The sequence below is a fragment of the Phallusia mammillata genome, chromosome 5, assembly GCF_965637545.1.
Source record: "Phallusia mammillata chromosome 5, kaPhaMamm4.hap1.1, whole genome shotgun sequence".
Lineage (NCBI taxonomy): Eukaryota > Metazoa > Chordata > Ascidiacea > Phlebobranchia > Ascidiidae > Phallusia > Phallusia mammillata.
In genome coordinates this window covers 4780049-4791850 of record NC_137256.1, presented here as the reverse complement: position 1 = coordinate 4791850, position 11802 = coordinate 4780049, and the positions used below count along the sequence as shown (strand labels likewise).

Below are 11802 nucleotides of genomic sequence, written 5' to 3'. Positions count from 1 at the left end.
ACGCAAACTTCCTACATGACTAGACTAACCATCAACTGGAACAATTACAGACATACTGAAAAAAGTAAAGCTATGTATTGTTTTGTTTCGTTAGATTGGCTTCTCAACTGTCGTTTGCATTTCGTTGCCATAACAGTTAAAAATTACAATCCACTTCATCCACTCCATAGCGCCCACTCACGGCAGAGTTGGAAAAAATTAAATCACCACTTGTAGTGCGAAAAGCAATCACGTTTTTTACTTGGAATTTTTAAAGTTACCTGACTTAAATTATTGTTCTGTTTATTATGAACCTATATGGAAATAGATTCCTACTTAAGTATTTCTTGCCAGAGCCTTTAACCATGGTGCTCTATGTATTTTATATTGGCAAATTTTAGGTTTGTTGCTTTTAAAATGGAGCATTACAATAAACAGAACTAAAACGTAGTACACTACAATAGCTTAAAATGTCATTTGCAAATTTGAAGGAAAACCAGAATATATGACATTTAATTTTTATGTGTTGCTACTTGCTATTCTATTAAATTTTATGGTAAAGGGCTGGAGAATCTTGCAAGACAAATTTGTGTTTATATGTTTGAAAGCAATACATTTATTGTTGAAATCAGAAAATGTACACATTCGGTGATGACAAAAGCAAAAACTCTTCGCAGAACATGTAAAAAGTAGACCTACATCAACTCAACAGTTGTGTTTAAGCACAGTTGCAATCTAAAACACTTCGAAAAACGCCAACACTAATCTCATTACTTGAAACAAACGTCGCAAACGAAAAATGGGAACTTCATACGCACATTACATAAAAATTTGCCTAAAACAACCACATTTAAACAAGTATAATAACACAAACAATGTCCCAAACTTTTCATATCTACATAATTTGGAACAGTAGGCAATGCGATGTGAATATACGTACACGCTCATGACAATATGAATCAATTTATTCCAATTAATACAAGCAAATTTGGCAACGTTATATATAAAGCAGGAATTTCCTTGCCTGACAATTTCGATATTTTCCTATACCAACTCCTCAGCGCTCCCTGACTGTTCCGTCGTAGTTGATAACTTTTGGTGGGTGTGTCATGAAGTCGAATCCATATTTTGATCGAGCTGATTTTTGTGTAGTGAGGTCGATGATTTCCGAATCGTCCCCTGTAGCCAAGCGCTGCTGGTAAGCCATGGTCTTGTGTTGTGTATTAACGGTTTGAGGTTGGGATCAGAATAGGGATTGGGAAAGGTGACAAAAGGAACAGTTAGATTTTCTACCGCTACGCTATTATGTTACACTACAAGTTAAAATGGTCAGCTATGTCAGGGGTGCACAACTTGAAGGAAAAACCCATACATTCTAACCCTGTAGGGCACAATTGTACAGGAATTGCTTGTAAGGCGTTTGGAGCGTATTTTACATGTACTTTATTCAACCAAACAACTATCATTTCTTCCAATATCACAATCAATTAAGAAATGCATATGACCTATGCCATAGGTCCAATGGCATGGGGGCATTAAGTTAATCCATGTTCGGGTGGTAGTTATACTGACTGTCTTAAACAGTAAAAAGACAGGTGCCATGTTGTGCACCCCTTGTTTATGTAATTAGAATATTTTAACGAATTAGTGCAAATGATTTTAATTAATTCATTTCAACCCGACAGGCACTTGATGATTCAAGCTGTTTAGTAATAAAAATACTATTGTGTCCAATAATTAGGAAGCAAGGTTTTAATGTAACACAGTAACTTTCATGACCAACTAGCAATATTAGTTGATGATTTTTTAACTTTAAACCAAAATTAGTTGATCAACTAAAATAAGCTATTTCTGTCTACTCATGCAAACAAAGATTTCTTTTAACCATTAAAAATGCAATACGCCAATCATTTGTGTATTGCATGTCAAACGTACCAAACCATTAAGGGCAATGCATCAGCCAATCTAACCAACAAGCATGCGACAGAATAGGGACTCTATGCAAGGATGTATGTACAAGTTCAGCCTGTAACCAGTGGCTTTTTTGTGTACACTGGGGTAACAGGGGGAAAGGCACGGGGCATTGGAGGCATATAACTAAGGTTGTGATTTGATCTGACCCATTGAAGACCCTGTCGGTGTTGCTCGCCAGGCGATAGAAAGGTCCCAGGTAAATGCATTCGGGCAGTGCCGCGCGGCGATGGGGGAGCGCTGCCACTGACAGTGTGCGGGCGACGTGGCGACACGGGCGATTTTTCAGGAGCGGCTCTTCCACAGGAGGCGGTATTGCCCTGCTTATTGGCTTCACTCACTTGGGAATCGTGGCGCACTGGGTTGGGAGGTGCGTTGTATCGGCGCAAAGGAGCGCTACCAGTTCGGGTAGGGAGCAGTCGACCTCCTGTGCAGATCGGCAACGATCCGCTCTTCTCACTGACTCAAGAAAAAAATATTACTGAAATCGAGTTATCACTGATGTGTTTATACCATTTCTATCACTGATTTTCAAACTGCAGGTAGTTAAAATAATATAAAAAATCTTGCAAATTGTACGCATGACCTTTTTATAACACACGAAATCGCACGTCAGTTGGTCATTTTTTGCCCACGTAAAATTTATTGTATCGCTGGAAGAGTGTTTTTGACTCCTACTTTACTTAAAAACGACAGAGCGACTACCAGAATCAAGGCAACTTTCACATTGAGGTGTCAACGCAAATATAAACACATAACATTCTAGTTTTAACATGTCAGTAGAGTCTGGGGGCACGTTGTTGTGGAATTTCTTTGAATATAAAAAGGATGAGAACCAGTGATTTGTATTCTCTACTCCTATAAAGTTTATCTTGGGTCTATGTGATTTACAACCCTTTTAGACATTTTGCTAACTTCAATCACACAAACCATTAAAAAAACTCTCTAACCGTTTTAGTGTGGGCGCGGGCATTGGCACTGTGGGTGAATCTGTGTAAAGAGTCGGTGCAACTCCGTAACTAGCTGGAAGCGAAGCTGCAACACGACCGTACTTTTCTTCTCCACCATATCCATCACCTTGATGGTTCTGTAAACAAAAATATGCATTGACTTGGTGTTTATGACAAAGTTTGAGGAAACACCGTCTGTAATATTTCCTACTTGGGTTTGACTATCCTTTTGTCTATCTTTCATTTCTTGTGCAAGTCGCTGCATTTCCTGGGTTTGAGCAGCGACGTCCGGTTGATACTGATAAGCCCTCGACACGCGAGAAATTCTCTGCAATAAAACATAAGTGATGTTATTCAGCCGAAAACAGCATCAAATCTCACTGTAAGGTTAGATCAGAAAATGAAATTGTAGCCATTACCGGTGCCGATGTCATCCATGCTACAGCTTGGCCGTTTGGTTTGCACAAGATAGTTGTACATTCTGGCCCAGTTCCCCATTTGTCCAACTGTTTCCACACGTAATGGGATGGAGGGTCGTGGATTGCTTCCAATGATCCCGAACACCAAACCTACAAATGGGACCAGACGATAACAGCGTGGGTCATATGAAACATTTTTTCTGTGGCTATAAAGTTTATAGTTTATAGTATAAACTGACATAGTCCAACAATCTTTAGCCACAGTCAAACAGTACAACAAATATGGCAGGTAAATTAAACACAATTCGCTTGACCAAAAACAATATCACCAAGGAGCTTGTTTATTATGAATACACTCTTTGCAGACGTTTAACAATCAATTTTGTCGCCTTGAACCGATGTCACCAAATGTTTTTATTATATACAAGCTCTCTGGGTATTCTGTTTTTATCTCGCCCATGTTAAGTTTTAATTAAAAATTTTAAGTCCGTTTTTTCGTTTTTTGAAAGCCCGATTTTGGACCCAAAATGCTAACAAATGTGATGAAGTCAGGCCCAAATTAAGCCCATGATATTCAAACTTATACCTGACCGGAAAAACAAATGATGACTTACAACTCTAGCATAAACTTTGATAGGGGTTGCGTAGTTTTAAGATTTCTACTGTACACATATAAAAATACCAACTGACCGTGGTAGTGTGACACGGCTGTAATTTGGTCCTTGGTGGAAATCGAAACACAGCAACCGGGTGCCCAGCCACATTTTGCTGAAGCAGACATCCTCCAATGTTCTCACACAGGGTTGGTGAGGAATTGTGAACACGAACAAACCTTCCTTCGTCGTCCACTTCAACAATTTTCAAGTTGCCAGTGGCGCTAGAACAGTTCAAGATAGGAAGTCATCGACTAATTAATTGGATTTGATCACTATACATGGGTCTGTTCATAAGTTTAGTGAGGAGATAACGGCACAAATATAATGAAAAAGCGACATGCTTTATTAATCAAACGTTTCGGCAAATGCTAATGCCATTTCAATTGATTTTGTGATAATTGGCCCATTTTGACCTAACTATTGACATGATTTTTATTTGATAAATTTTGCCATCTTGAGGAAATAAAAAGTCGCATAAAAAACTGCTGAGATACAACAAAGCACAACAATCAGAATCAAAGTCAAATTTGCATCAATTCACACTTTAATGCCGATTTTTTCACAACTTGCAAATCAACTGTGATAATATTATCACATCAAATTCCAACCTTTACACCAAACTCCAGGTCCTTGGGTTTGGAAAGATGAAAAATTGAAGCATTATCATCACAGCAAATGTCACGTTTTGCCAAAACACGAAACAGCGCACAAAGACACACAGAACACAAATCAGCGAAACCGATGTCATTGGTCACAAGCATGCAATCTATAGTTACACGCCAGATTCCATTGCCTTAATGCAAACCTGGCTGTCGACCCCGAATACCACAGTCGTCCATCCTTGCTAGGTTTCACGTCGTGTCTGGCAACAACACGCTATTTTCTAAGCATTGTATTATATATTGCCTATTTGAAAATGCTTGGGAGAGGCTTGACAACTTTTGATCAAAGTATGACTCACTCAAAACATTAGTTTTGGGTGGTTTCCTATCGTAATAATAGTTTGGGGTGGTTTCGTTTCGTAATAAGAAAAATGAACCGCCTTTTGTTGATGCAGAAAAAGAGTCATTTGACGGATCAAGAAACACAAAGTATCTCGCCGTTATATTGAAGTTTCCTATGCGTTATAAGTGCGAAATCCCTCCGATTATCTTTGACACTATACTTAACAGCCCCTAAAATATTTAAACTTGTATTTACCAACAAAGATGGTCATAAACTGTTTTCTGCTCTACATTATCAAAAATATCTCAAATGGGACGTCGAAAAGTCGGATTAGTTAGATACATTATCCGGAGAAGCAAAATAATAGTTTATGAAATGTGCATATTATATCAATTTGTAACAATTAAAGCTTGTCACATTAACCCCTGATTGAACACCCAACAAAAATTTTTGTCACAGAATGTAGCCTACCTTGCTGTGGAGTTGATCAAGTCTTGCTGAAGGGACGAGGTGACCTTAGATGTGTCCACACCCCCTAAATCCTCAGTCACTTTCGTGTACATCACATCCTTACGCAGGTCGTTGAACATCGCATCAAAGTAATCTTTTCCCTGACCTGGAGGAAAATCCAAAATCGAGATCTTACGCACCTCTCAAGTTAGTTTGTTATACAACTACATATCCATGTCAACGACAGAAGCGATTTTTTTATCTTGGTTTAAACCGCTTCGAAACCTATGCCACACTTAAATAAGCACTTCCAGAAAAGAAACTTGACAAATTCTTCTAATTACTGAACACCAGGGCAGTTTTTTTTTAAACGAAACTGTTTGGAATGTTTAATCTAACACATGAATTGCATGTACGTTTATGTTATTGGTGTGTTTTTTACTTAATTTATTTTTTGTTATGGTTTCGCTGGAAGATTATTTCAATCTATTACCTACCAGCTTCAGCTGAAATGTAGCGCGCATTAGCGGCACTTAGTGGTCGCTTTGGCAAACGTTTGGGTGGAGTTGGAGTATGTGGACGTGGAGGAAGGCTCCTCACACCGGGACTTTCCCGCCCTGTCCGTGCCACGTCATCACAATTCGAACCTTCTTTTGTTTCGTCAAAGGTCGAACTCGACGAGGTGGAAGCTGACTGTGGTCGTTTCTGCGCATAAAAAAATCCAATAAAATGTGGTCAGAAAAAGTTAACAAGGACTTTTACACAGAAGTCAGTTGTAAACCTTCCGTCGTCATATTTAGAGAGTAGTCATAAAATTTTACTATAATTTTATCATTGTTCACCACATAAAAAGGTCTAGTGTCCCAAGTAACGATGTAGCTGCAGCGCGTTTATCATCTTTCCACCAATTGTGCCCTTACCTTTGTCGCGCTTTATAGGTACCAACGTTGCGCAGCTATTTCCGGCCTGGTGAACGTTTTAGCGCAATTGTGCTGCTACGATTTGTATCACCGGAGAAATAAACTTAACTCAAAAGTATTCAGGGCTAATTATAGTTGCGAATACATTTTCACAGTTTCTAAGAAGATTTTACTCGTTAATTTTGTACAAAGATCATTTTAAAACTCGCTATATTTAATATTTAAAAACGTAAAATCATACGGGATCAACTGACAAAGGGTTGTGAGTCAAATTATAAAAGTTCTTTTTTACCAAATAATTTTCTTTTATAGCAGACTTTATTTGTGTTCTAAAGCATAAACAATTGTAACGACCGCAGTCGTCAAATCTTGCCTCAGTGATTCAGCTTGTTTACAACATTTTACAAAAACCTGCCCCCCCCCACCTCGCTTTTTGGTACATTCGCCGAGTACTGAAACGCAGATTGCGACAACGGAGCACGGAATAGATCAGCTCCTGTAGAACCGTTCTCAGCTCTCGCAAATCCGTTCGTGGCTATTGGCACTGAGGATGGTGGCTGTCGTAGAGAACTTCCACTGTTCACATGATTTTGATTGGTGCTTGCAAGGGTTGGTAACTTTAGGTTTGTAATAAAATCTCCACCTGAGCCTGATGTGTCTCTGGCATTAAAGCGCCCATCTAGGGCCAGTCTGAAAATTAATAATACAGTTAATATGCTGATTCAAAGACACAGCAGAGCAGTAGTGTTACTAAATGTCATGGTGCATCGCAAATTTAAAGATAAGTAACACTATATAAGCGTGTTATTCGCTTAGCGGTCAGACGTTGTCACATATATCTTTCCAGCTCTGTCGGTTCGAGCAGTATCGAATTAGGTCCACAAGTGATGGCATTCACTGCATGTTTAATTCGTTCTATATATTGCAGTCTTTGCCTCCCCCCTTGATCCCTTGCCATGGTAACAATATGGAGTACACAAAAACAAACAAACATTAATTAAGGGAAATTTTATTATTTGTTGTGGTGAGTGCAGCAACTGAAATTAATTCTGTTTTTACTTTTAAATTTGACATTGAAATTTTTTGACAGCTTGTAGTAATGTGGAAAATTATAATCTGCATACAGTTGTGGAAGGCCTAAAATCATTTTAAAACCACACCGGGTGAGAAACAATGTAGTGAAAAACTGTTACCTTTTTTCTTCTTCCTCTATCAAGCTTTTAAGCATGTCAATTTCAGTTCGAAGAGGAATATTGGCTTCTTGAGCAGCGTTTAACTCTTGTATCTTGATCAAAAGCAAATCTTGGGTTTCCTGTGGCGTAAATTACATGGTTATATTATGTGGTCAAGGTTGCTATCATACAACAGTAGCTAACAAACACCTGCAGTTTGTTTTCCATTTTATGTAACTGTATTTCAAAGCCCTTTCTTTCAGATTGAAGACTATTTTCCACCACTCTTAATGCAGAATCAGCAGCGTTTAACTAAAAAAAAAACATAAAAGTAAAATTTTAAGGTGAAATGGATTAGGTTATCTAGTTATTTTTTGGCACAAAAAATTAAAAAAACAAACAATTCAACACATAGTTTTATTGCTGCCAACACTTTACTGTACTTCTCTTTGACAAGCATGCTTAATTGCACATAAGCAGCTCTTCACCTTTGATTGTGTGCCATGAAGTTCTCCAGCAAGTGTGTTTATCTCTGCTCTCAGCTTATTATTCTCTTCAACAAGTTCGGCCAAGTTACGAGTGTCTGCTTCCATTCGCATTTTCAGTTCAGATATCTGCATCATAATAATATATAATGTTTACAAAACTGCAGTTTTTTGAAGCGGTGTTTTAAAGGTGTGGCAAACAGTGTGCAAAGGCACTACAACTCAATAGTTTTCATGTACTATTCCAATGTTAGTCTGTTGTTGCACATTAATCATATGCTTTGGCCCATGAATGCAAAAGCATTGGATTATTTTATATTATGTCTCATTTGTACTTTTACAACATTACAGTTTTTGTAGGCAGCAACACTAAAGGCCTCACCAATTAAATTTAAAAATTGTCTACAGAATATCCCACATGCATGTCACAAGTTTTACATTTAAAAGAAACACAGTTTATTTTTAACAATTTTGTTTGTTCTGGTTTTATGCAACTATTTTTGTTCTTTCGATGGCAAGCCTATTACTAATAGTAACACACAAGCAAAAAATACCACTTGCAAAAGTTCCATTCTCTCCTAAGTGGTTCATAAGCACATAGGCTTAACCACATGGCCATTTATAATCAATTATCCATACCACACAGAGTTTATTCAAGCATGAAAAAAAAACAGATAGAAAACACATTAGCATTACACTTAGGTTATGTTTGGCCTCTGCTTCCTCCATGTATCTTCTCAATTCTGCCTCACTTGCTTCTCTTGCATTTCTCATCATTAATGCCACATCTCCACTCTGCTGTCCCGATCTACGAGCTGCTTCCTCCATTTCCAACACTAAGTGACGAGACTTTTCTAATCTTTCATGCAAGTCATTTACCTCCTTAAACAAAAATAAAAAGAATGGAAATGCGACATTAAAAAAAGTAACAAACAAATTACATAGTAATTTTTGGAAGAATATTTTTGTAAGGACAACATTACGTATAAATCCAATGGTTTACAAACTGTGGCATGTGAAGGCACTCCAGGTGGTTCACAAACATATTTGATAGATAAGAATGTAAAACTTTTAGATGGTCTAAAGCAGGGGTGTCAAACTCGTTGGGTTCAAGGGCCACATTGCAGTTAAAAATTATGCTGAGGGCCACATGTGATTTTTAATCAAGTTATATACACTTAAACAACCTTTTCGCTATGACGGCCGCATTGCAGATCCTTATTTCACCAACAGGCGCCAATTACCTGCTGTTTTTTGTTTTAAAATTACACATGTAAAGAAAAAGGTTTATATCACATATATACCAACTATTGACGCCCCCAAATCCCAGATTAATTTCCAACTTGATGCAGAGATTGAGCTGCACAGTACGAAGATCAGTCTTAATTGTTTATTACGTCATAATCTATATTGTGACGCTTTTGGTGCATGTTTATCGCATTGTTTGCACACAATAGGTCCACAAACTCGTTTCTGCGGCCGCATGTGGCTATATGGTTTGAGGAACGGTTTGATTACTATCGCTTCTATTCATAACATATGAACAGTGCCGGATTAAGGGTCTGCTGGCCTGTAGGCACATTTTATAAATTTCTGTAAATGTATGTTTAAATATTAGCTTTAACTTTGAAAAGTAAGAAAAATTCATTGTAAGTAGATAAAAATCTGATAAAATACTGCAATTGTTGTTGAGTGTTCATGGGCCGCATTGGAGGGCTTCGTGGGCCGCATGCGGCCGGGCCGCGAGTTTGACACCCCTGGTCTAAAGTGCATGCTTGTGGCATAATTCTGTTTTTTTCCCATTTTACATGTTTGTGATCAACCAAAAGTACAGTGTTAACGGTAGCTGTTGTAAGTTGCCTTATTTTATGAATGCCAGTGGTATACAAAATTTTCTAGACAGAGGTGTTACAACAACGTTATACGAAACCTTCTAATTGTCTGTGAAATTACGTTTAAGCCAAAAATTAAGTTTTACAAAAACATTGAGCTATTTGCTGGGTGATTTGTTGAACACAGACCAAACCAGAAGTATTTGGCTTAAAACAAGGCTAAACTAAAACAAACAAAAGTACCTGCTGATAAAGCAAAATTTCATGACTGCATCTGGAATGAAGATCTGAAAGCTGATGTTGGAACTCTGATTTCCCTTTTTCTTCACTCAAGCATCTGTTGATTTTAATTTAAGGTCATAAACAAAGTGCTTGGATTGGCACATTAAGTATTTTTATGCAGCTGATAACTGTACCTTCTTTCTGCTTCAACTAATCTTTTCTTGTAGTCATCCCTTTCCAATCGACATGATTCAAGTTCTGTTCTGGGAGCAGTGAGATTTGACTGAGCTTGCTGCAGTTCCAGTTCCTTATTGGACAACTGCACTTGCAAGCGAGTCATAGTATCCTTTTGCGATAACACAGTTTCATTTAAAGACAGCAGCCTAAAATATAGAAGAAATGGCTTCATATAATTCTGTAATGAAATAAATAAATAAAAAAGCTTTTTACAGGTGCATATAAAATATGCAGGATCACTTGGATAGATTGGTGCATTATTATCATCACTTGTAGCACTGTTATAACGCTTGGTGCCCCTTAATATCACTTGGTGCACATCAATGTCACTTGGTGCACATTAATATCGCTCTGGGCACCTTTATGACACTTGGCGCACTTTCATATCATCAATCATCAGTTAAAGATGCACCAAGCGATAGTAAAGTGATTTTAAGACGCACCAAGCGATCGTGTATATTTTAGATTCACTGACTTTTTACAGTTTGAAAACGTTTATAAAATCAGTTAGCTACGTTATTTAAAACAAATAAATTTCACTCATAGAAGCATCTTCAGTGTCTAACATGGCAACACAAAAGGGATTAAAATTAAACGGGGCTAATACTAGAACTTTTAAAACAGTATTTTTTGCATCTTACCTGCTTTCCAATTCGGTTGACATGGAATCATATTTTGCCCTCGAAGCTTCAATTTCATTTTTGTCTCTGTTGGCACATTCAAGTTGTGATCGCAAATCTGCCAACTGATTCTCATACATGGAGCGAATACTGTTGATTTGTTCAGTCCAGTGGCTGTCATCAGGCTTACTGGAGTCTTGCTGCTTAATGGGAAACAAAATGATGTAGCAAAATAAGGTCTAGTACTTCAAACAAACATATTAACAACATGTTTTTTTTGTTACTACGTTCTTTCTAGGTGCTACAATTTTATGCTACTCATAATTGTTGTTTTATATATTCTTATACAATAAGTGAAACAGAATGATGCATATTCAGGTGAAAACAGACTCACAGAGTTACAAACAAATATCACAAGCATTAAAAAAGTTGCACCTGTTTTAGGCGCCAAGATCTAACATTTTGAATGTAAGCTGAAAATCGATGATTAAGATTTTGCAAGTCTGATTTCTCTTCTAATCTTCCTGTCACCAACGGATTATCTCCGTCAGCTTTGTTTTCACCACTCATTGTTCTGCAATGCGAAAACTTAACTAAAACCGCAGTAGAATCAAAACTTGTCGTTTGAATGTCTATTAACACGTAACTTACCAATGTCTTAGTTTGGCTAAAAAACGAGTGACAGCTATAAAGAAGATTTTTCCGAGAAACCTGTGTTGCTGTGATCGCGGCGTCGCGTATCTAGGGAGTAAAATTAAAATTCTAACCACTCGGTGTCGCTTCTCGACTAAATATTTAAGAAATAATTTGCCGATATAAAATTGCTTACCTATAAGTTTGCAATAATAATACGCACATGTACTACTGGTTAGGCGCTCAACTTAAATGAAGGATAGCCATGGTGATACCTCTTGCGAAAAGAAGTTTACCTTTATCATGCTTTG

General features: G+C 37.6%; 1 protein-coding gene across 4 annotated transcripts; it reads right to left on the bottom strand.

The window, feature by feature from the left end:
* Positions 1 to 577: 577 nt before the first annotated feature.
* Positions 578 to 11704, bottom strand: LOC145230060 (uncharacterized). 4 transcript variants are annotated; one of them, XM_080095426.1, is made up of 20 exons: positions 11688 to 11703; positions 11510 to 11599; positions 11294 to 11432; positions 10880 to 11058; positions 10196 to 10384; positions 10023 to 10116; positions 8644 to 8829; positions 7951 to 8076; positions 7673 to 7774; positions 7484 to 7602; positions 6716 to 6980; positions 5868 to 6075; positions 5392 to 5536; positions 4781 to 4837; positions 4010 to 4196; positions 3320 to 3469; positions 3112 to 3228; positions 2901 to 3037; positions 2292 to 2409; positions 578 to 1189 (listed from the first exon to the last, which is right to left on the bottom strand). In XM_080095426.1, the coding sequence occupies exons 3-20, from the start codon at positions 11426 to 11428 to the stop codon at positions 1037 to 1039; spliced, it is 2667 nt and encodes an 888-aa protein (XP_079951552.1). In that variant the 5' UTR covers positions 11429 to 11432; positions 11510 to 11599; positions 11688 to 11703; the 3' UTR covers positions 578 to 1036. The 4 variants fall into 4 exon arrangements, with proteins under 4 accessions (XP_079951552.1, XP_079951553.1, XP_079951550.1 ...); XM_080095427.1 differs by having other exon boundaries at positions 578 to 1158; XM_080095424.1 differs by having other exon boundaries at positions 1125 to 2409; positions 11688 to 11704.
* Between the last annotated feature and the right edge of the window lie 98 nt (positions 11705 to 11802).

What these genes read in the sequence shown, in the direction of transcription:
- LOC145230060 (XM_080095424.1), bottom strand. Translation starts at nt 11,428, where the DNA reads ATGAGTGGTGAAAACAAAGCTGACGGAGATAATCCGTTGGTGACAGGA. An exon ending in TCAACCGAATTGGAAAGCAG is followed by an intron (nt 10,385 to 10,879) that starts GTAAGATGCAAA and finishes TCTATATTTTAG; the next exon opens with GCTGCTGTCTTTAAATGAAA. An exon ending in AGCCGTGTCACACTACCACG is followed by an intron (nt 3,470 to 4,009) that starts GTCAGTTGGTAT and finishes TCCCATTTGTAG; the next exon opens with GTTTGGTGTTCGGGATCATT.